This window comes from Conger conger, chromosome 16 (assembly GCF_963514075.1).
Source record: "Conger conger chromosome 16, fConCon1.1, whole genome shotgun sequence".
Classification (NCBI taxonomy): domain Eukaryota; kingdom Metazoa; phylum Chordata; class Actinopteri; order Anguilliformes; family Congridae; genus Conger; species Conger conger.
Window position 1 is genome coordinate 23618765 of NC_083775.1, and position 26313 is coordinate 23645077.

The following is a 26313-nucleotide window of genomic DNA, read 5'->3' on the forward strand; positions in this document are numbered from 1 at the left end:
ATACTAACAAATGCATCAAAAGTCTTCAAAATGTCCGGTATTTAGGCATGAGCTGGTAGAATCTCCAGAAAATATAAGCAGTAATATTAGTACTGTGCATTGGGACCCAGCTATCATGGCTAGCCAGCTGACATACAAAACTTAGTTTAGTGTATTGGACACATGCTCTTCAGATACGTAACAGAAATAAAAAAAAGTTTCATGCCCAGAAGAGGCCTGAGCAGTTTTTAGAATTACAAATACAAGTAGACAAACAAGGAAGGTATTGGACAAAAGTGAACATAGATGCCATAGCTGCCAACTCTCACGCTTTCGGCGTGAGACACACGCATTTGCATGTGCGTGTGAAAACAGGCAAATGCGTGTCTCACTCCGAAAGTGTGAGAGTTGGCAGCTATGAGATGCAGGTTACCAGTGTATCATAGTAATGACTGAGCATGTTTGTTTTATAATATTTTCAAGGTGAAAATCCTGCATGGTCACACACTTTGTCTACAGTAGTACAGAGGTGCGGAAATACATTAATTTTCAAAGCATTCAATTATCTTCATTTCAGCATTTGAAATGTGGGCCTAAATAACAACTAAACCATAAAATGAGTAGCCTGTTCCTCAAAAAAATCCTTAAATAATTCTGTCTTGCCACAGAGGCAAAATATACCATGACTAATGAATACAATGGAATGAAATCGTTATCATTATTTATATTTGAGTTTACTCTAACTCACCTGCTAAGAGTGATGCAAAACCGATTAGCAATATAGGCCTCAGGTGACCAGGCACTCCAGTGGCGCTGATGCCCAGGTCCCTACACTGGATGTGGGCCTTGTGTGCACCCCACCCTGGGGATGAGCTGGGCCTGCAAGGGAGACGGAGCAGAAGGTAGGAAGTGAGCTGTGATTTCAGCCTTGCCTTGAACCTTCTCTCTCAAACACTATTCAGGACCCATCTTATTTCTGTGTCAGCTCATGCCTGTAAACCTGAAAGCTTTTCAAATTCTTATTATAGTTTGTACATTTTTCTGTTGTGGCCTGGGCTTGTTCTGCACCACTGACTGACTCACTGTTTTCATTCCCTTTTTATAAATGTGTCCTTTCTCTGCCTTTGTTCCCTGAAATGTCCTGTCAGTTTCTGCTGGTCTCTCAGTAGTTCAGTTGCGGTGTGTTCTGACAGTTTGTCTCCCTAGTGCATTCATGAGAATGTGGGGAAGTCTCTTGGAAAAACTATCCCTAAATACATTTTAGATGGTGAATTGGCCTGTCCCCCAATTACATCATACCAAGGAAATGGTGCCCTTGTGATGGATTTTGCATCACCAGGGCAGCTACACCCTGACAATGCAGTAGCAATGTTTAGTAGAGTGTTTTGGAAGCATGCTCAAGTCTATATATAGATGACAACTTAGAAAACAGCCTTCTACTCATGGAGGGATCAATGGAATATGATAACAATTTGAGTGTAGTATCCCCTTAAAAAACTGACTGCATTCAAATGATGAACATAAACTCGCCCTGCATTCTCATGTAAACCACTAGAACAATGTTTTGAATGTTTCCTGTATTCTCTGTACCGTTTGTACAATGTTATAGTTTGCACTGATTACAGGCTTTTTATTTTATTTTATTTCTTTCACACAGAATTGTTCATGTATGGAACTACCAGGTCAGGTAGCTGTGGATGAGATCCTTAGGCTTAACACAGTGCAAGTAGACAGTTGGCAGTTATACCCAAGTCTGAATAGGCTCATTGATTTGTTCTCAAAAAAATGATCTGTTCTTCCTAAAATTCTTGTGTTCTGTTAACACATGGGTATATCCGTGATGTTCCTGATTATCATAAATATGTGTTAGCAGCTTGTTGTGTGAGTTATATTCTCACTCATGCAACTACTCTCAGCTCTAGAAATGATGAATACACTGTGGGTTAACTGTTTATCTTCTCCCTTGCCCTGTTGGTTCACATTCAGTCAGAAACTTTTCATTTAAATCATATTTGTATCCTCCTAAGACCCGGCAAATCAGTTTTGTCCCATGTAGGTTTTTTATCTCAAAAACTGTATATTCATCTATGCTGACACTTACACTATGAGGAACATTAAATTAAACTAAAATACCATTTTTGAAAAATATGTTCACTGCAACACTGTTTTTGTCATCCAAGACAATTGTATTTGCACTTTATTGTGTGTCGCTCTGAATAAGAGCGTCTGCTAAATGACTTTAATGTTATGTATTATGTTGAAAGTATTAAATTAATACTGGCGTGTCTCAAGAGGATATTATATTATATTGGATATAGCAATTTTGATTGGTGTACATCTGATGCGTTGGCAATGAAATCAACATGACACTTTAGCGTTGCTTTGTAGTATATTTGAGAACAGCTGAGGATGCCTGCCGTGTCACTGGGAGATGACAATGCAGCAGCAGCGTGGGGAATCCTGACAGACCTAAACGCATCGTAAAACCCGCCCCTGCTTGGACGTGGCCAATCGTGTTCCACTGCTGCAGGCTCCCGGTTATAGTTGGCCAGTGACATCATCGTGGCTTGCACCAATAATTGTCCTGAACCTGTGTCTTTACTGATTTCCATGATCAGGAAGACCATCTATTTAAATTAGGGTCATGTATATGCAGCAGATTAACCTCTTACTCAGTTAGTAATGTGCACTTCACATTAAAGCACTTCAGGCTGTTTAGTATCATTTTGATTACAAGTGGCAACCTGTCTTTCAATTTAAAATTGGCATTAAAAAGATTAACAATGCCAATGAAATAAATCAGACCGCAAAAAAATTATAATAATCACAATAACAATCAGCTGCACAGGGATGATTCTTATTTCAAACATGTAATATGATATTACTCACACAAATCAATTAAAAAAGGTTCAGGACACGTCAGTTTAAAGGTGAATTTTCAAGTTGCGCCTGTTACAAGCTCACATACCAGGGCTGTGTTAAGCCTGGTGTTTTCTCGTTAAACACAGATATGGCAGCATGTGAATATGCAGTGATATAACCTGCAAGCTTGTTGTGTGTGTGTTTGGAGAATGTGGGAATGGCAGACACACAGCATTGGGTGAATCCCGGCCCCAGGAATGTAAGAGCCTTGCTGCCTCTCTCCTGCACTCCCTGTGCTGCATGCATTAGCACTGAAGGCTCGTTTGCAAGCGCATGGTGGGGGCCTATCGGAAACTTTCCCTGGGTGTTTTTATTTTGAATGGATCCTCCTCCGCGCTCTCTACGATTGCATGAAAAGCCAGGTGCTCTTTGGCGATGAATGTAAGCAGTTTTCTCTTTGTCCCCTTTCTTCCCGTAATAGAAAAACCGGAGGGACACGTGTAACTTTGACCGGGAGTTTACCAAGATGCCCACCGACATGACGCCCACAGACAAGCTCTTCATCATGAACCTGGACCAGGATGAATTCCTGGGCTTCACCTATACCAACGCGGACTACATCGTCCCGGAGTAGCTGTGTCTCCACCACGTTCGGTCCCCACTAGGTCACCGCTGTGTGTGTGTGTGTGTGTGTGTGTGTGTGTGTGTGTGTGTGTGTGTGTGTGTGTGTGTGTGTGTGTGTGTGTGTGTGTGTGTGTGTGTGTGTGTGTGTGTGTGTGTGTGTGTGTGTGTGTGTGTCGCATTCATGTATGTCCATGTGTTTCTGAGTGTATGCTCATGTGTATGTTTGTGTTTGTGTGCATACTGTGTGTGTGTGTGTGTGTGTGTGTGTGTGTGTGTGTGTGTGTGTGTGCATTTGTGTGTGCGTGTGTGTATATATGAGCGTGTGTATGTCTGAGCGTGTGTCCATACTGTGTGTGTGTTTGTACTCAGGGGGCTATGACCTCACTGGGGATTGGCAGGAACTCACTAAAAGGCTCCTGGGATTCCCACTGCCGTAGTGATGCAAGGCGTTCAGATGGTCACTCTCTCATTCAGCTCCGCCTCCCTCATGTCAATCCACCACCTTTGAGTGACTGGCCCAGGTGAGCGAGGTCAGCCTTTTGGACAGGGTCCACAGTGTGGGAGAGGTCAGGGGAAAGGATGCTTTTTACAGCCTTTTACTGGTTCCTTCTCCTCTCCTGGGTTTCTGTGTACAGGTTTTTCTACATTAATATTCAGCCACAATGCTAAAAATAATGAAATATACATGTAAAACACATCTTCCATGTGCATGACCAGGCTTGGCCAGCCGAAAAGCATTTATGTATGTACGGTGCGTTTGCTTTCGCAATCAGCTCATTAACCGTTTTGGCACTGAGAACTCCTCCATCCATTTAATTATCAGGGTCATTTTCCGGCAATTCCGCACCAAACCTGTGCCAAACAAGAAAAGGCATAGTCACACAACGTTTAATTTTGACTCATTTTAATGACGGGTAGGCTAATCTATAAAGCGATATCATAGAGTAGTCAAATTAATAACACATTCTATAAATGTAATTGTAATACGGTATTATAGACTTATATTTATTACATCTGTTTATATGTATAGATACATACAGTATGTTACACAAATATTATCTATCAGAGAGGGGTCATTTTACATCTTACAGCATACAATATGAATTAATCTGTATTTTGAAGAAATGCAAGGAAGCTAATCGGTCACGTTACAATAAGATCGCACGAGTTGGCATTAACTAATGTAGTGTACAAATTTACAAATTAAGCATGAAATGAACTGTGTTTGTTAATGTATTTGTTAACTCCTAACTTATGTATTAGTGACATGAATATTTATATTAGCAAAGCATAGGATAAACCTATAATTAGTTAACCATTAGCAAATACATTAACCGTTTTATTTCCATTCCAATGCAAATTGGCATTACCTTAATTAAGTAGTTATCGATGAATTAATGATGTACAAATACATTAACAAAGCTCTACATAATAAGTTCTCACTAGAACGTTAACAACTACTCAATTAATGCCAGTTCATGTAACATTATTGCAAAGTGTTTCCAGCTAATCTCACCCAAACGTGTGCAGCGGTGTCAGTGGTGCTCAGAACGAGCCCATGAAAGGGTGGAAGTTTCCGGATGGAAGAGCCGCCTCCGTGCTCTGGGAGTTGCGTGTGAGGCTGAGCTCAGGTTCTGAAGGAAGTGCAAAATCTCTGCTGTTCCTAATCCACTGTAGCGCTCCCACAGCAGATTCTGTATGTGTGTGTTTCCGTCTGCATTTGTGTGTGTGTTTCCGTCCGTCCGTCCGTCTGTCTGTATGTGTGTGGGTGTGTGGGCGCATGTGTGTATGTGTATGTGTGTGTCTAGGGTGTGTGTTTATATTAATTTGTGTGTGTGAATGTATGCGTGTGTGTTTGTGTGTCTGTGTGCGTGTTTCTTTTTGTATGCATGTGTGCATTTGTGTGTGTGATTTCTCCGCTTGTATCATAATATCTGTATGCCATTGCCTGCGGGAGCGAGTGTTATGTGGGATAGTGAAACGCCAAAAAAGAACCCAAGAGATGGACCATCTCCCTGGCACCCTGAAGCAGCTGGGTACAGTGTAAAGGCTCAGATTTGGAGTAAATAAAAGGCCTTGCTTCGCGTGCTGATAATCTTGTGAGCACAAGTCCTCTGATAAATGACAGCAGATTCTGAAAGGAATATGTTTGTATTCTTTTAGTTTTTCCCTTGTTTCTTTATGGGATGGGCGATGGGGGGGGAGGGCTGTTTTGATTATATTTCTCTTTAGCTGATGTGCATGCCTGCTTGGTTTGAACTCCTCTACTTAAATGTTTTAATGTTTAGCCACTGTTTTAATCAATATTATTGCTTACACATGGTGTTTATTTATTTTATCCTTCTTTCTAGTTTTTGCTGTAAATACAAATATGTGTTCATGAGAGAATATGGATGTATCTAGAAGTCTTCCAGCTAGAATTGGAAAATTAAACGTTACAGTTTGTTCATTCTGAATGGGGCCTGTGACTCTTGTGTCCATTTTTCCCCTCAACAAAGTCCGTTAGTCTCCCCTTAGCGCTGTTCACACTTTAGGATACATGAATCCTAATACTAATCATGTAATGTCCTTGTTCACATGAATTAATGTATGTACACACGGACAGATCTTTCACAGGGTTTATGTCCAACCAAAGGGTTTCCCTGGGTTTTATATTCTCATTGAGCTCCTTAGCCACAAATGAAACTGGCTTAATTAATTAATTAACTATGCCCCCCCCCCCCCCCCCCCAGACTAGAGATTGTAACTCTTGCTTCGATTCCTGTACCTACCGTAAACAGCCTGTTCTCATTTTTTCTATAAACATATCCCCAGTTATCTGCACAACAATTTGTCCTCAAACACCTGCTCTGCCCAAACGGAGAGGGTGGTGGGAGGGACCAAGTTAAACTTGTTCAATGCACAGAGCGGAGTACAGAGAACAAAAAACCAGGGGTCGCCGCAAATTATACAATTCGGTGAAATTTCGAAAACGGTGGGAAGGGGTGGGAGGCATCAAAGAAGGAATTATGGGATTTGTTAAACCCCCCACCTCCCTCTTCCACCCCTTCCAATTCTTTTCTGTCTTTTGTTTAATTGTGATAAGTGCCTCGCTCATACCAGCTTAGGCTGAGCCAAAACCATTTAAAAAGCAATCTCCTCTTTTAATGGAAACAAGCACGAGTCTCCGGCCGTGAACTAATGAAACCAGGGGAGTTATGACTCCAGCAGCTGCAGCTGCCAACCAGGGGAGCTTCTGCAGACAGCCCCTGCTTCCCGTGGGGCGGGGGAAAGGTTTAGTTCTCTCACACAGGTGTGTGTGTGTGTGTGTGTGTGAGGGAGACATGGAGAGAGAATGAGTGGTTGGGGATAGATGGTGCGGGTTAAACATACGACCTGAGCACGTCTCCCCATACGTGTAATATTTGTAGATGTTTGATTGCTTTCTCTCCCTTGGCTTCAACAAGCAGGGCATTAACCTTGCTGCCATTTCCACTGTTAAATTAAAATCTGGCATCACTTCAGATTCAGACAAGCCGAGCAGAACTGGTCTCAAGCTACACCCGTCTGTGTTTCAGAGTGCACTGCGATGCGTTCAGTATGTCACAGGAGCGCTCCAATAGCAAAGTGGCACGGGGGGGGGGGTGATTGGAGGTGGAGTCTGGTACTTGTCCAACACTATTCATAATGTCTTAACTATGGACCGCATCTCCCATCATGCTTTTCTTTAAATATTCTAGGACTCCATTTTGAATACACTCACTGAGCTATGCAGCAGGAGAACTGAGATTCAGCCATGGGAAAAGAATGGGTATAGATAAATGTTTCAGGCTAATGTGGGCTAATCTCTTGCTGATGATGCTTTTTGAACAATTGATAAAGCTTAAAGCTCATTAAACTTCAAGTTTAAATGAATCAGGTTTTGGGGGAGGCTGCAGGAGATGTTCATGGCCGTACAGTGTCTTATACACACACACACACACACACACACACACACACACCCTAAATCTCCCAGTTCCTATGCTTGCCTATTACCGCAGGCCCCAACAGAAGATGTCAATTAGTTCTGGGTACTTTACTCCTTGGATAATAGTTATACAGTATACTCCAAAGAGACCCTCGTCTTGGTGTGAGCAGGGGGATCTTTAGTGGAACACTATTAAAGTGCACCTTCACTTTTTCTCCCTTTGCTTTCATTGTGCTCTCTGATTCACTGTCGCTCTTCAAAATGTTTATTGATACTTTTTGTGTTAGTGGATTCCTGTAGACTGCATGACTCACAATATGCAGCCTACACATTGCGTGTCATCGGTTGACATAGCTGGTTATTTCACCTACACAATTCAGGGTTAAGAACCTCAGCCCGGAGGACGCAATGGTAGTGTGCGCTCGGGACTTTGATCCCACAACGTCCTGCTGTTGACCCCCCAGGTCCTGCTGGCCCACTGTGGCCTGCTCTTAGGCTGATATCACCATGGCAACCATGACGCAGCTCATGTGCTCTCTCCAAACAGCAGCTCCAGAAGCCCCTTACCTCCTGTGATCTCCTCCTCTTCCTCTTTCATTCATACTATGGCCCCACCAATCCACACTGATTATCAATGTTGTACATAAAATGTATCCCTGGTGTAAAATCCAGCTATGACCAGCTTGAAATACCTGCTACCAGCTGTTTCAAAACATAGCTTGAGCTGGTCTAAGCGGGTAAACCAGATATCAGCTGTTTCAAAATATAGCTTAAGGTGTTTTGTTGAGCAGGGATGTCTGTCTCTATTGTTTTTTTGGTTTTTTTGTTTGTTTGTTTGTTTGTTTTTTCCTGGGTGATACCAGGCCCACATACGGTTTCTGCACTTTGACACTTATTTCACAACCGCCCCGGGTTTAGTCATTAGAGAAAGTTCTTCTCTCTGTTTTTCACATTAGAGATTTGAATTCAGAGTAGGGACAACAGCTGGGTACAAAACTACTTGATGTGGGCAGAAGAATAATAAATAATATACTGTTGTGGACACTTTCAATGCTCCCAGTGATTCATTTCTAAATGAATATGATTTCAACCCACATCCAGCATTTTTAGTCAGCTGGTGATGGAGGAAGTTAATTTGGCCCTTCGTCCCCTGATGATGAGCAATAAAGGAAGATTTTTCTTTTTTTTTAAATAATCAATTATTTGCAAATCCCCAGAGAAAATGCAGTTTATGTCCTTTGTTTCTATTTAACTTCAGAATGTCAACATGCAGCATAAGAAACAGGCCTTGACCTTGGGGATGCAGGTTTACAATGTATTAATGTGAAAAGTTCCCAAAAAATCTTGTGTCAAATTTGGTGACTATAGATGTTTTTTTTTTAAATGCAATAATCTGCAAGAATATTACTGATGTCTAATGAAAATATCTTGGGTGTAAAATGTGTTTTTGCAGTTTCATGGAATTTTCTCGTAATAATGTAGGTAACCAAATGATTTGTTTCATTATTATTTTTTTTTATTATTATATATATTTTTTTATATATACATTACAAGTACAAAACCATGTGTGCTTTGTTAACAGGGATGTGATTTTGTCGCAACAAAACATTCTTGCCAAATTGTATGTACAGTATACACCAATGCAGTGCTTGGTTTACGTTTGAGCACTACTAACCTTCTTCACCAAGCACACATTGTTGTAAGTGCTTCAAAATGGCTGACCAGAATGGTATAATTTTTTTGTTTATATTTTAAATAATGAAGCATTAAAAAAAAAAAAACACTGTTCTGGTCAGCCATTGTGAAGCACTTACAATTGTTCTCATAGAACAGAGAGAAGCAAAGAACCTTGGGGGTCTTGGCTGTTTTTGGAGCTGTCCTTCCTCTGTTACACGGAGTGAATGCGTCATTTTCATCGAGCGACGATGCCGCCTCAGATTGAGCTGCAGTCTGCGATGGTGTACAGAGATGTGTTACAGACAGGGCCTGCGGCTGCCCCAGGGGCAGGGGATAAGATCGTATTTGTGGGGAGCTCAGAGGAGCTCCTCCACCGACCTCTGCCTCTGGCATGCAGCTTTAACAGGACAGTTCACTGGTCTGGCTTCAGACATCAATCATGCGGTTTTCACTTGCCTTCCTTCCAGCTCTCCTTGTCGAGTGTATTAATTGGCCCCGACCTGCCAGTCCACCGTGACATGCATGTCTTGCCAAATGGTTGGTCCACGCACTTATTTGATCAATTGAGCATTTAAACTCATTAGCTGGTCTGTTTGCACAATTTGAGTAACTTCAATTCTACTATTTTGATGTGTGTGTGCTCATACGGGTGTGTGTACGTGCATGTGTATGTGTAAATTTGTTTGATTTGTGCAAATATGAAAACAGGATGAAAGCTATATTAGGGCAGTCTGTTCAGATCTGTATTGTAGTTGTTCTCTAGTGCTGCTCCCGGATGATGCTGAACTTGAGAAAGAAACACTCCGGATATTAAAGCAGGAATATCGCCATTCGGCCTTGGCTACCCTTAATATACCCAGTGGATGTGTCCGTATTAACCGGTCTGGTCAGTGCTCATATTCCACATAAAGTAGGTGTGATGGAATGATGGTGATGTGAAGCAAAAAAACAAAAGCATTTAAAGCTACTTTCGGCAGTGTGCACAATGTCTGAAAATGTCATAATTCTTCTCCTGTAATTAGGGCTAAATGCAGTACCGAGGCCTACAATTATACACAACAACTCAAAACCGTCTCTAATGAACAAAAGGGAACATGGGAGCACAGAATGTCATTGCAGATCTGTTATGTAGATGATGTACTATAATGAGGAGATGACTGTCCTTAGAAGGGTTGTTTTTATTACGTGCGAGTGGTGTATATCTAATTATTTGAATGAGTCTTTCCATCAAGTAAAAAGAGGTAAAGTGAGGACCATTCGTCATCGTGTCAAAGAGGCATGTTGGAGAATTTCTCTCAGCATGTGGTAGTGACTCTTGATTACCTGAAGAGGGCAGTAAAAAGTGACTGCAAGTCTGACTCAAATCTAGTGACTCTACTACTATGTGATGACTTCCTGTGTGTCCTTCAGCTCTGTGATATTGATGGGAAAGGATTCGGAGTGGGTTTATTTGCTGTTTGAAATATATCAAAATTCATTGTTCGATTTTTACTATATAAACTATTTTACTATGCTTTAGCCACAATTCTCCTTCTCTGCATTTTGGAAATCCACAGATGACCCAAATCGGGGCGGCCAGCATTTGTTTTCCATGCAAGGGTCCAGTGAACCAAATTCATAATAGTTTCCCATGGCAAAAACATGCTAACTAGGAGAAATCGAGAATATCCATTATTTACTTGGAATTATCATTTTTGTCACTTACACGTTTGCATACATGTACTTGTACAAAATAACTTTTACATAGGAATGCTATTATATCAGGAGAAACTAGGTGAGGGAGGTTGAGAGGGAGATGTAGGGGGAGGGTGATGGGCAGGAGGAAGTGAGAACATTTTTTCATGAGCATCTCAGGAAACGTCTTACAGGATAATTTAGGATACAATCTATAGCATTTTACACCTCATAAGACCCATAATATTATATGGTTACCATGTGTCATTTTGGAATCTCCAAATGGCCTTTTCGGAAACCTGCCCAGACATAGCTTAGAAAAGATAATGCAGAATGCTCATTTTTGTTGATATTGTCATCAAATTTTAAATGAAACGAAAGGGGATTTGTGCAGTGCCCCTAAACCCCTGGTGCAACCACAAGCATCTGTATCCAGATGTTTTTTATTCAGGTAGATTGGAAGTAATTTCATCAAGTTAATTTAATCGCCAGCGAAAAATGAGAAAATTCCATCGTAAAGAATAAAATACATAAGACTATATTCTTATGCCGAAAAAGTAAAAAAATGCTAAACATAATTCAATGTTACTTTTTTGATTTGGATGGATTGGAAATCATTTTACTTTCATAACCACAGAAAAATAAATTAATTGATATGTTTTTGAAAATATGTTCAGGTAAAATGTTTTAGTCCAGAAAGTGAAAAAACGCAATGATAAATTGAAGTCATCTTTGATTCTGATTGACATTTACATTTACATTTACATTTTAGTCATTTGGCAGACGCTTTTAATCCAAAGCGACTTACAAGTGCATAGGTTCTACCATAAGTCAAAGCATCACATCCAGAAACTAGCAAAATACACATGAAATGCTGTTCTAAACATAGTTGTCATCATAAGTGCATTTGTTTTTAATTTTTTTTTTGGGGGGGGGGGGGGTTAGACAAGGATAGGGATATCAGAAAGGAGGGGCAGGGGAAATCAGGAGGGAGGACTAAGGTAGAGTTTGAAAAGGTGGGTTTTGAGTCTGCGTCGAAATAGGGGGAGGGATTCTGCTGTTCTGACAGTGGTAGGCAGGTCATTCCACCACTGAGGAACCAGAACGGAAAACAGGCGTGAACGTGCAGCTCGACCGCCAGGTGCACGTAGAGAGGGAACCATAAGGCGACCAGAGCTGGCAGACCGGAGTGGTCTAGCTGGGGAGTAGGGAGTGATCAGGGATTGTATGTAAGGTGGGGCAGTCCCCTTAGCAGCCTGAAATGCCAACACTAGGGCCTTGAAACGGATGCGTGCGGCAATAGGAAGCCAGTGGAGGCCAATGAGAAACGGGGTGACATGAGCCGACCTGGGCTGACTGGTGATCAGGCGGGCTGCAGAACCTACCTAATTTAACAGCTAAATTAATAGAAATGTGTGTGAAATTTGTGATGCAAAAAAAAAACATGTTTCAGATGTAATTAGCGCAATATGTAAGACTGTAGAGTCTTATGTCCAAAAAGTGAAAAAATGCAAAATATATATATAATTTAACACCATTATTAATAGAATTAAAATAATTTAATGCAATTTCTTGATTCACATACAGTACTGTGCAAATTTTTAGGCAGGTGTGAAAAAATTCTGTGAAGTAAGAATGCTTTCAAAAATAGAAATGTTAAGTTTATTTTTATAAATTAACAAAATGCAAAGTGAGTGAACAGAAGAAAAATCTAAATCAAATCAATATTTGCTGTGGCCACACTTTGCCTTCAAACCCGCATCAATTCTTCTAGGTACACTTGCACAAAGTCAGGGATTTTGTAGGCCTATAGTCAGGTGTGTGATTAACCAATTATACCAAACGGAGCTAATGATCATCAATTTAATATGTAGGTTGAAACACAATCATTAACTGAAACAGAAACAGCTGTGTAGGAGGGTTAAAACTGGGAGAGGAACAGCCAAACTCACTCAAGGTGAGGTTGCTGAAGACGGTTTAATGTCAGAAGTCATACACCATGGCAAGACTGAGCACATCAGCAAGACACAAGGTAGTTATATTGGATCAGCAAGGTCTCTCCCAGACAGAAATTTCAAGGCAGACAGGGGTTTCCAGATGTGCTGTCCAAGCTCTGTTGAAGAAGCAAAAAGAAACGGGCAACGTTGAGGACTGTAGACGCATCTGATTGGCCCAAAATTTATTCATAAACTATTAACATTTATATTTTTGAATTATTGCATTTTTTCACACCTGCCTAAAACTTTTGCACAGTACTGTAGATGGGAAATCATGCCAGTTTTATAACCACAGAAAAATAAATGAAAACTCAAAAACATTTGTAGTGAAAAATGTATTTCAGTGGAGAATAAGTGTTCCACTGAATTAGTGTTCTGTCTAAAAAGTGAAATGCAACAAATATATATATATATATATATATATATATATATATATATATATATATAATTGTTTGATTCTGATAAATTGGACAGCTTGTTAGTTTCATAACCACAGAGTAGTAAAAAGAAAATTATGTGAAATTTATGATGTAAGAATGTGTTTCAGTGGTGAATCGCAAAATACGGGCCAAAACATAGAAAAAAATGCTAAAACGATATATATATTTATAAATCATGCCATTTTAAAACCACAGAGAAATTAATAGAAATGTGCTTGAAAACATTTATCATGAAAACTGTATTTTAGTGGATAAGAATAAAATGCATAAGTCCATGTCCAAAACGTAGAAACAATGCATAAATACATTTTAAAGAAATTAAAAATGTTAAATGTTTTGATTCTTATAGATGGTAAATTGTGTTTATTTTACAACCATTGTGAAATAAGTGAATAGAAATGTCTTTGAAGAAATGTATGTATCGAAGTATAATGAAAAGATGGATGGGCAATCATTATCATTCAACAACCACAGTGAATGAAAATATGTCTTAAGTAATATGTCATGATCAATTATCTATTCTTTAATGCACACAGTGAAAAAAGGCAATGTGTCTGCTTTTTCCATTCAGACTGATGAGAAATATACTGTCTTGGAAGAGAGTTGAATGAAAATGAACTCTGACTGACCAATTTGAAATTATGGTAAATTCATGCAAGTGTGGCTACGGGGGATGGAATTAGCAGGCCATTGCCATAACGTAGCTGTCTGTGGGGAATTTGGTAATTATTTTACTCAGTTGCATCATTGAGGTACATTATATTGTATCCTCCCCTGTGAAGCAGAGTTTGGTGACCTAGAGGAGGGGAAGGTGTTGCATATAGACACGATGCATTTATTATTGTTATTACATATACAGTACACATGATGCATTCAGTATGGAGTGTGTGTGAGTGCAGTCTTTGCAAACAACTATTCTAAATGCTAATGCTAATTGTAGTAGTGGAGGTAGTGTATATAATAGCGTTGTTAGCGGACCGGGTTAGGAATTGTACACCAAGCACGTTATCACCCTGCACTGTAAATAATAAACACCCTTGCACTGGAAGAGCTATGGTGTCTGCGGTGTGACTGTGTCCTCGGTCGACATACTTGGGACAAATACATTTCAAAATAAATAATAATACATTAAAAAATCCCCTGCCATGACACTTAGTGACCTGCAATCCTCTCTCCATTTCCCTCTCTGCTTTCTTCCCATCTGAATAAAGAATACTAAAGCACTGTGGACAGTATGCTTTCTGTTATAAATGCCTTACTTTTTGAAAAAATGCATACATGAAAATAAATGTTCTGAGGGATGGATTTTACAGAGGTAGTTTGGCAGCGTGAAATTGAGGGTGGGGAGAGGGGGTGTTGGATTGGTGTGAATGTATGTTGGATGGGTTTCTCTTGAAAGACCTAAATCAGTGCTTTTAAAGCCTCAAGAAAGTACTCGAGGACTATAGCCAAGCAGGGTACCGGTTTCAGTTTTATCTCTTTCAGTACATCGCACATGTATTTACACGTATTGTCATGCCAAGTACTTTCATGTAGTTTTAATTTATCTCCCTGAGTCTGATCCAGGAAAAGGACCAAGAGAACAGTCTGCATAAATTGCATAAATAAACGATGCTGACATAAGCCCACTTCCCTTTAGGCTCAGAGAAGTAATGGTGATTTTTTTTTTTTTTTTTCCCTTTTCTTATTAATTATCATGCAACAGCCTAGAACAGACGTGGGTTAATGATACTCCTAAACAGGTCTGTTTATGTTAATTACCGGGTCCGTTTTGAGGTGTAATTGCTGTTTATTGAGTTGTTCTCAGTAGGGAGCTCAGCCTTCAAAGTCTAAACGTTGCCTCGTGTTTCTTTGAAGTATTATTCTTAACAATCTGCTGCTTTCCGGTGCAGCCTGCCTCCACTCCCCTCCAACGGCAATCTTTCAAGAGGTCCAGGAGACTGGATATCTGTCCATCGAAGCCTGTTTGATGTTACGCTCTTTACAAAGGAACTGAGCTTTACAGAGGCCAGGCGCACTTCATATACCTTAATAACTCACCTCCATGCAGAAATATTGGCAACGATGTTGCAGACATCATGAGGGGTAGAAGCGACAGAATCAATGAGATGCAATACGATCTTTGCTTTAATTGAGACAGGGAGGGCCCCCATTGTAGTTAGGTGACGTTGTAATTCAAAAGAAATGGCTTGCTATTCAGTTGACAAAAAACGTTGGTCCTGTCCAGATCTCCATTAATTCTACAGAGAATCATTGTCAGTGGTGAGAAAATACTCATTCAGCAATGAGCCAATCAGAGAGCAGGAGAAGGCAGTCTAAGGATTAAAAAAATGACAACAAAAAGTACAGGCAAAACTACTATTTGTCATGATTCAAAAATATGATGAATTCTAAAAATCTATATTAACACATTTAATAAAATGTAGATATGCATGCGTAACCATGCCGAAACAAACATGAAGCAAGGCTTTATTAAGTATACCAGTATTTTTATAACGACCACGTTTCTAAAAATGGGAGTACAGGCTACCATTAATGATTTAAGGTCATTGCTATTACATCTTATGATGACAGAGCATGAAGTTTGGACAAAGTTTGACACCAAACTTCCTTTATTTATTCAGAGTTGTGAAGATTAGAGAAATAAATCTTCCTCTGCCTCTCAGGGTGTTTATTTGGTTCTGCTTGTGCGATAGATTCAGTAAAGAACCATCAGTCCGGTGTCCCCTGGCCTGTCATTTACAGTAAATAATGTGACTGTAATTACTCCCTAAGAATAGTCCATCCTGGCCCAGTGTCAGCCCATCAACTTGATGTACTGTGTGGATGCCTTCAAGCAAACCATCATCAACCTGCATTACACTTACTCTACTCTCTAGATTTATTGGCGAGTCAGACTCGCTGAGACACTGCTGCCACCTACTGTTCTGGAGTTTTGAGATGTGACGGTAAGGCGATGCTAAATCTGCCCAAACGTTGACTTGCACTTTTGCTCTGCCCATGATATGGCATGGCACGCTGAAGTCACATTCTAGTTTTCCATTCCCGAAGCATCCTAGTGGTAAGGTCTTAAAGGTATCTCTTCAAGACATTCACTCATTTTACGATTGTTTCCTGAAACGTCACTCCTCACGTACGTGACTTCTCATGAGACTTCTCATGAGATTCCAAGTATTGCGTGTGCTCTGTTAAATCCCTTTGAACTGTCGTACTGACGACGGACAAATTAATTACAAATCAATCTAAACATATGTAAAATTATGTCTCCTACCCTAGGCCTACCACAAATGTGTTGAAGAAAGTGCATGTGTTTGGCACACATTTCTTCATGTCATTGAAGACCTGAAGAGCTAAATGAAGGGAAAGCTATCTTGAAGTAACCCTTTCGAGTTACTCTTGAAAAATTCTCCTCGTGTCATGCTTTGGGAAACAGACAGGAAATTTTCAAGAGCAGCCTTGAAATTGTGCATGAAGAATGTTGTGCATTTTCAAGGCATGTTATCAGGAGGCTCAGCCCAGATGAACGAGGAGCTCCTGCTACTCCTGCATGGGTGAAGGGACAGGAAGGGGAGTTATGACTGTCAAATGTTTCCTGGTCCTGTTCCACATAATTGGAAAGTGCCTTTGTGTACATTATTAAAAACAGGCAGCATTTTTTAAACCCCCCTCACCTCTGGTTCCATCTTCTTCTGTGGTAATGTGGCTGTGAGAGCGACCTGTGCAAAGGAGAAAGTACCCTATTTCATGCAGCCCCTGAAGTAATTTCTATGCTAATAAGACTCTAGCAAAGGGGTTGCTCTCTCTGACACTAGCTTTGTGATAGGGAGGGATGCCACAATTTAAACTGCTGTGCTCAGTAGCTCTTCATTCCTTCCTTCATTCATTCATTCTTTTTTCTCATTCTCTCCTCCTTCCTTACACAAATTCATTCATTCTTTCACTTTGTCTATATTGCCAATGGAGGCTCTAATTAGTGAAACTGCATTAGATTCATGCCAGATCCTAGAAACAACAAAATTGTGTGTTCCTCTTCATTTTCAGAGCTGAATGTGGGTGGAGAACATACTCAAATGCAGTGGTTTCCAAAACACTGGCCAATGTCTACTGTTGGACTGAGAGAGGGGCTGCGGGGGTGGGGAGGGGGATAGAATACCTTTTGGCCCCCAATTTGTGGGGGTCTATGTATGTATGAAGTTATTCCTTATACATAGGCCTATTTAATTTATCGTGTTAAATGGAGGGAAAGATAATGTATAAAGATATGAAAATATACAGTTTCAGGGTTCCCCCCAGAATTCGTCAACACAGTAGTTATTGCGGATACGCTTTTGCACTGTAAGTCATTTCCTGGGACATTAAAGCCATGCGACAATGAGGCTTTCAAACAATGAGGGTTAATAAATAATCTTTATTACTATCTTTATATTCTAATCTTTATTTTGTTATCTTTATTATCTGTTCAGAGAAAATTATTTTTTCTCTGAACAGATAATAAAAAGGACTACAAAAGAGATGTAGATTTTTAAAAATTAAATTAAATAATTAATAAAGTACAAGATTTGTGTGCAGTTATCCTGATAACTCTTGCTTTTTAATTTACAATTAGAAAAGGAGGAGAAGGCGAGAAATATATAAAAAAATTTTGTGGTAATTTGAGCATGGATTCAATTCATAATTTTCCAGAAAAGTATTTATGTAATGTAATCACTTGCCATAATTGAATAATTTCTGAATTAGCATTGTAATAAAATAAGATAATGTGGTAACTTGCCAGATAATTTAATAAATGAGTTGAACAGATCATGTTAACGTTTTCTGGATGATGTAATAATATATTACATTATCAGGTGGTTAACAAATTTTCAATGAATAATTTAATAACTTCAATGAATAATGTAGTGGCTAACCTAGATCACTGTCATGCATTGGCTAATTCTCTCTCCCTCTCTCTCTCTCTCTCTCTCTCTCTCTCTCTCTCAACCACACACACTCAAGAACACATACACAAGAACATACAATCACATACAAATACAAATACACATGAGGTTTCCAGTGATATCAAGATGCCAAGTTGTAACTAATTTTTAATCTCTATGTCCCATAGAATCTTAAGACACTTAAACAAACACTTTTCCCGTTTTTGACGTGTGATGACACTGTTCCTATCCACAGAGCATATGAGGCCATCCAATCATCTGATGAGTATGGCAACATTATGCATACGGTGCCCTCCATAATGTTTGGGACAAAGACCAATCATTCATTTATTTGCCTCTGTACTCCACAATTTGAGATTTGTAATTTCTGGTGGTTAAGGTGCACATTGTCAGATTTTAATAAAAGGCATTTTTATACATTTTCTATACAAATGTCAAGTGCTTGCTGAAGCGTTAAAATAGTAGTCCGAATCAGAACATACTTGCATACAAAAAAATGTATGTAAGCTCTTGTACAGAAATTCTAAAACAAAAGAAGACACATTAAAACATTTCAGTGAAGTTGTACATCAATCTAGCCACTGCTAGCAAAGGGTTGAGAGTTCTAACATTTTACCCAGATTTCATAACACATTCCGTAAGCTCCCAACAATAAAAAGTTGCACTTTTCATTTTTACAAGGCAGCATCACACATTTCACTAAAGCTCTAAAATCACTATACTTCACACACACACACACACACACACACACACATGCACGCACACACACACACCCACACACACACACACACACGCACACACACGCACACACACACACGCACACGCACACACACACATGCACACGCACACGCACACGCACGCACACACACACACACCCACACACACACACACACACTGAATTTGGCATCTTTCTTCACAGCTCTATTTCAGAGCCATGTGCTTGAGCTGTCATTCCATTCATTACCAGGTCACACACAGGTAGGCATTCACATGCACATCCCTGATCACACACCAACGGCCTTGACATGGAGGCTGCTCACAACAAAGTATTACATCAGTACAGTCTCTGTGCTGCAACCAATGGCATACACTAGCTGTGTTCTGCAGTAGGTACACTTAGTGGTAGGAAAAGGTGAGCATTGCGAGGTTGAATGGCCTGTTCTCACCATTTTGTTATATTATATTATATTATATTATATTATATTATATTATATTATATTATATTATATTATATTAAACCCTTCAACACTTTTGGAAGACAGTCAAATGGCAGAACATGTCAATCTGGCACTTGCCTTGAAAATAAATGCAGTGCCCATAAATGCAGTTGGATGAGGACTGCCACATATTTCATTTGTTTGCTAGATTACACAGATTTCTCAGAAACATGTCCAGCTGCCACCATATGTGGAGTCTTTATAACTTTTGGGTGAACATTAATGTCTATTTTGAGGATTGAAAATAATGAATATGAATAATGGTGCATAATTCCAATGGTCCACAGAGATTGTGCAACATTATGGAAAGATGGATTAATTTAATTTCACCGCAGAAATGTTGCAGGGTTACAAAATGGAGGATGCGCCTGTTTAGGGCAGACTATAACAATCCCTGTGTGGTCTCATTACGATGAGATGAAGAAGTTATTCTGTCCGCAGGTCCATAACATTCTGCTCACTCCACAATTCAGAGGTTTACAATAATTATGACTCAACCCCCGGCAAAACAAGAGACAAACACTGATTTGATTAAATCACCAGAGACTAAGAGTTTAAACAGGGTTTTAAATGCGTTATTAATCTGAGGCAAACAACAACGGATTCCAGTTCATTATTGCTGTTTTTAGCCCATTCAGGTTTCCTCCTCCCATTGCACAATGAAGGATAACATTTATGGCAAGGACAATCTTAAAAGTAGACTTCGTCTTTATCATTCATTCTGATGAGAGACTGAGAGTTTGAGCTTAGCCTACAATTGTTCTGTATGAAACCAGGGGAAGGGTTTGGCTACCCTTGATAAGTATTTGTTAAAAAAATCTATTTATTGTAAATGGTATAAAGAGGACTTAAAAATTTGGAGGGCGGTGATGTCTTTGTGAATTGCTATTTTAATTCCAGATTAGAACATAATTTAATGTAAACAAATCAAGTGAATCAAGATGATTAATTTAAGTCAGGAACAAGCAGATGGACACATCACAATCTGTGGCTTTTTGTGACTGCGCACAGTATTGGCAACAGAGTATCATCCCTGTGCCTTATTTAAATAATTTGACCTTTTTCTCAGAACACCATAAAATTAAAAGCAAACTACAAGATTACCCCCAAACATCCCCCACATCAGCCAAAAGGGACATTTCAAGGGTTTGAAAATATGAGAAGAACCAAGTGCATATGCCATCCCTGCATTACCTCACCCAAAAATGACCAAACTCACGTTCCCTGCCTTGGCAATCAGGACCGCTGGTAATTGAGTATTGCAGGTCACGCAGGCGATCTATAAATACTACATGAGGCTTTAAAATAGAAACGACGGCTACTTCCGGTGAGGTTTTTTTTTTAACCTCACTTTCTTCACCGTCTTTCAGAGGTGATTTATTCACTTGAAAGAGTTTTCCGTGGTGAAAGGGGGGTGTAGCGGATTGATTGTAATGGAAATGAGGGGAAAGAGTGTGAGTGAGGTGTGAGTGAGGCGTGGGGGGGAGCTTCTTCAGAAAGGTCAGTCCGCACACGGGGCTGTTGTTCCTGATCAATGCTCAGCGCTTTAATGAGCAGTCGGACACGTGTCTTTGATGAACGACAGGGCGCCTAGGTGATCTGTAGCTCTGTAGATGTAGCTCACCATTAGTAGACCATCGCCTCTGTACAGTACTCTCCCGAAAGTCCAAATCTCTCCATTTTCTCAATTTATTCCTTACTACATGGAGCGACATTGACTCAGGCGGTAAGAGCAGTCATCTGGCAGTCGAAGGGTTGCCAGTTCGTTCCCACTTTGGGTGTGTCGAAGTGTCCCTGAACAAGACGCCTAACCGCCAAATGCTCCTGACACGCTAGTTGGTATGTGTGAGTGTGTGTATAAATGGGTGAATGAGAAACATCAATTGTACAGCGCTTTGGATAAAGGCGCTATAAAATTCCAACCATTATCCATTTATTTTGCACAGTTCATTTGAAAATGCCAGTGGAACAGAACAGAGTAGAAAGGGGGTAGATGTGAGTCCCAGGTCCTCAGGGAGGAGTGTAGATTCAGTCTCAGATAGCAAATCTGTGACGGAATAAATTACACTCATTACTTCACAGTAGATTAAGGCCAGTCTGCTGTGCACACTGTATATGTAAGGCATGGCCATCAGTCAGTGATTGATTGAGGTGGAGGATATTGAGCAGTGGTTTCTAACCCCGGTCCTGGAGACCCCCTGTGCATGCTGCTTTTAGCTCCAACCAATCCCAGCATTTTAACAAGCTGTCGGTTTTTTTAATTAGGTGCTTCTCATGCTTTTCACAGAGTTTTTTTTTTTACCATCTTACACCACACTATGTCAGCTACACTTGCGTCCCATGTTCACACTGTGCTTATTGTGCAATATTGCAAACAATTACTTAAAAACAGGGACAGTTTTTTATGGATCAAGTTAAAGATTGCGGTAAAAAGGCCCCCGATTACAAGATCCTTTCCTTTAACACAAACAAAATCCTGTTTTGGCTTGGTATTATTTGCTTTGTCTTTGAGTTCTCCTTTATGTACCAAATGTTTGTGGCCATGTTGAGACAATAGGGAGCCAATTGATTTACCTCAGTCTTTATGTTGAGCACTGATACAGAGGTAGGGAAAATTGAACATCTCTAAATTTGATGAAAAACAGATGAAAACTCCAGATGTTCACTGTAATGGAAACATACATGGGTACGTACAAAGAGTGACACGAGGTGCCCCTTAAAAGATCGTATATGACAGAGAAGCGTTCAGAACAGTGTGCTGTTGAGCTTTGAAGTTCCAGGAAGCCGCCATTTTGTCACTGTACAGAGGGTTTCAGAGGAGTGTCATTCCAGAACATGACACAAGCTTCCCATTCCCCTGATGCATGAATCATTTATAACCCCATTTAGATTCCAATTCAAATAAATAGGGATGAATATTTAGTAGAGGGGCAATGATGGGTCACTGAGTTCATGGCAGATTGTGAGGAAAATCTTATTTTTCAAATTTGCCAGGTTAATAAATGGATTAAAGTAATAAAAGTCATACACTGTCTCATAAAATCAGTGGCAGACCCACATCTGCATGAAATGTGCTTTTTCATGAAGCATGTGTACAGTACACTGGTAAAGCATGCTGTATGGTACAGTGCCCTCCATAATGTTTGGGACAAAGAGCCATCATTTGCTTATTTGCCTCCGTACTCCACAATTTGAGATTTGTAATGAAATCACATGTGGTAAGATTTTAACAAATGCCATTTTATACATTTTGTTTTCACAATTTAGAAATTACAGCACTGTCCCCCCCCCCCCCCCCCCCCATTTCAGGGCACCATCATTTTTGAGACACAGCAATATTATGTAAATGAAAGTAGTCATGTTTTGTATTTGCTTGCATATCCTTTGCATGCAATGACTGCTTGAAGTCTGTGACTCAGGGACATCACCAGTTGCTGGGTGTCTTCTCTGGTGATGCTCTGCCAGACATATTAAAATAAAGACCAAATGTATTTAATAATTAGGGTACTTAGAAAGAGGGTTCATTATTGGGGCATGGACAACAGGAGCTTCGACCAAGTGGTGGCATGTTGGTGCAGTGAGGTGGTGAGCAGTCCAGACCACATCCATACAATCCTAACAGAACACACACTTGAACTGTGTGGTATTATAGTGATACAGGGGCGGCCTGTAGCGTAGTGGTTAAGGTAAATGACTGGGACACACAAGGTTGGTGGTTCTAATCCCGGTGTAGCCACAATAAGATCCGCACAGCCATTGGGCCCTTGAGCAAGGCCCTTAACCCTGCATTGCTCCAGGGGAGGATTGTCTCCTGCTTAGTCTAATCAACTGTACGTCGCTCTGGATAAGAGCGTCTGCCAAAATGCCAATAATGTAATGTAATTTGCATTACTTTGAATAGATATTTGGCACATGTTTTGTGGATACATCCCTCTGTGATAATAATGTGTAATGTAATGTAACATAGAGCTTCACTGCAAATTGGCAGTCATCAACAAATCAAGAGAAATATAAATAAAATATGGATCAAATCAGAGTTGAAAATATAATAAAGGTAGCTGATGGCAAGATCAACAAACGAGAAATGGTCACAAAAAATAATAATAATATAATTAAAATGAATATATGAATAGGAAAATAAATAAAATTAAAATATAAATCCCTCTGCGCCTCGGATTGGTTACACCAACAAATGTACCCTATATCCCATATTTACAAACGGATTGCAAATTGGCATTCAAGAAGACCAGCTGTATAAAACAATTTGTCCTGCTTTTGAGAAAACACACGCCAAAGGCACAGTTGCACAGATGTTGTTTTATAATTGTTTTATCATCACCACATACTGTAGCTTTTCATGTGCAATACTGTAGCAGCAGCCAGTGTTCTAGAGATAGTGCCATACTTCACCACTAAGCATGTGCACATTCTAAGGCTGATGTTATAAATGTTGGTAGCTGCTAAAAAGGCATGTGTTTAATGGTAAATTGTGCTTAACAAAGTCTTCTGTACAGGTACACCTCCCACAGTCAAAAGTTTCTAATCAAAATGAAGAAGTCATGGCATGCAAAGGATATGCAACCAAACTTTTATTTGACATGTTTGTCTCAAACGTTGAAATTAGGGGCTACATATAAAAAGTGTTCTAATTACTGCATGGTGAACTAAAATGTAGAAAAAAATACCCTTTAATAAAAGCCTGCACTTTGACCACGTGTGAATTGTTTGATAATAAACTGAGAAAATAAAATATTAAATCAGAAAAAGGCTAAGCGATTCCAGACTTTTGACCTGGGGTGTAGTTACATTATTGGCATTTGGTAGACGCTCTTATCCAGAGCAACATACAGTTGATTAGACTAAGCAGGAGACAATCCTCCCCTGGAGCAATGCAGGGTTAAGGGCCTTGCTCAAGGGCCCAACGGCTGTGCGGTGGCTACACCGGGATTAGAACCACCAAGCTTGTGTATCCCAGTCCTTTACCTTAACCACTACGCTACAGGCCACCCCACTTGGGCTACACCGGGATTAGAACCACCGAGCTTGTGTATCCCAGTCCTTTACCTTAACCACTACACTACAGGCCGCCCCACTTGAACTGAGAGTGAAGGTGAGAGTTTGCTGTGTGTGTGGAAAGACCCCATTGCATTGTACTGAATACGCTCTTTTAGCTGCTAAATGAACACACATCTGTTTTTTTTAAAGATGCAGTAACCCACAGTTCCTCTGAACTGTTACTGCAGGCTAATGGAAAAGCAAAGGGAAATATGTCAAGCAAATGGAAATAAACAAATAAGTAAAAGAATATAAAAGTAATTAAACACATACAACCATCTTAATTGATTGTGAAATTGGCTGGAACAAAAACAAGCGGATCCCTGGGCCAGTGGCCCTTAACTCAGAGCCATGGTGCAGTGGTTCCTAAACTAGGTCCTGACCTGGGGCCCCCTGTGTATGCTGGTTTTCCTTCTAACCACAATCGCAATCCCATATCTTTAACAAGATGTTTATTTTTCTCAATTATGTGCTTTTCGTGTTCAGTGGGATTACTTACCATATAAAGTCACCTTTTGTCAGACAGTTACGCATACCATTAAGAATAAAACTCCCATGTATTATTATTGTGCTATATTGCAAGCAATTACTTTTTACATTATTGTTCAAATGATAGACTGAGGTTAATCAGTATGCTTCTAATCAAGTGCAAAACTCTTGAAAAGCCAGCTGACATCACTGCCACACATGATTTCAATTTGAGATTCTTGTCCTAAACTATGAGAGGCTGCACAACTGATTAATCAGAAATGTAAAATGAACTTGTGACTCACAGGTGGAAAAAACACATTTACAGAGCTGCATGAATCTTACGAGACATAAATGGTTGAATAATGTTTCAGTGCAAGAGAAAAATGAGTGAAACTAGGGGTTTAAAACAATCATTCAATACATTCAGCATAAAAATGAAATGAGCTGTGCAACGTAGGATGGGTATTGTTGTTTTTTTCCAAACAGTAGAATTTTTTTCACCATGGTAAGGTAAGTTATTTGTTGCGTTTGTGATATCTGTCTGGTTTGGCTATATTTGTGATGCAGTGGAAGATGTAACTTCCCCCACTTCTATGGGTCTTCAATGAATTGAGACAGTCTGATAGCCCAATGCCATCATCTTCTTGTGACTCAGCCATCCTTATTGAAACCTGCAGGCACCACTGCTCCTGTTGACTTTGCCAGAGGGTCCTCATGTCCTGTAGACCCACCCTCCTACGAGAGACCAATGGCTCCTCATGTTCCTGTAGGCCCACCATCCAATGAGAGGCCAGTGGCTTCTCATGTTCCTGTAGGCCTTCCATCTTATCAGAGGCCAGCAGCTACTATGGATCACCAGCCATCCTATGGACTCATGTTCCTGTAGGCTTGCCATCTATTGAGAAACCAGTACTGTCAACTCTCGCTCCTATGGGCCAGCCTTCCTTTGAGGCAGTTGTACCCGTGTCAGATGTTGTAAGGGCTGTCTGTGGGGAGCGTGGGTAATTCCGATTGGATCTCATTGCAGGTTTACCTATGATGCGTGTTCTGCCGGCTGGTGACAGGGTGTGACCTGTCCTTTTCTTTAGCTGTGCAGTGGGAAGGTGAAGCCTTCCTTGGACCCATTACTGTCCAGCAGGGTGCTGATAGTCACCTGATAACTCAGGGCAATCTCTTGAGGGTATCTACAGAATCTGCAGGTAAACTATCTTGTGTTAAAACTAACAATGACTGCTTCAGATTTGTAGACTTGTGACCACCTGTGGCCATGATCTTGGCTGGTGTGATTGCTGCAGTAGGAGTCATTGGTGTGATGGTGCTGGCAACTGTACTTTTGAGAAGGCTCAAGCCTATCTTGTATGAGGTGTATGTAATAAACAAAATGATTTCTGACTCTGGCTGTTCAATTGTTTTGCTCTAGCTGGCACTAGTCAG

At 40.2% G+C, this 26313-nt stretch overlaps 1 protein-coding gene across 1 annotated transcript in view; it reads left to right on the forward strand.

Moving 5' to 3' along the window:
* The window catches only part of LOC133114282 (protein kinase C beta type), a 93659-nt gene extending 87738 nt beyond the window's left edge, over positions 1 to 5921 (forward strand). Inside the window, exon 17 of the mRNA XM_061223524.1 lies at positions 3323 to 5921. Coding sequence (XP_061079508.1) covers positions 3323 to 3475 — 153 coding nt within the window. The 3' untranslated portion in view covers positions 3476 to 5921. The remainder of the gene's footprint in view (positions 1 to 3322) is intronic.
* Positions 5922 to 26313: the final 20392 nt, after the last annotated feature.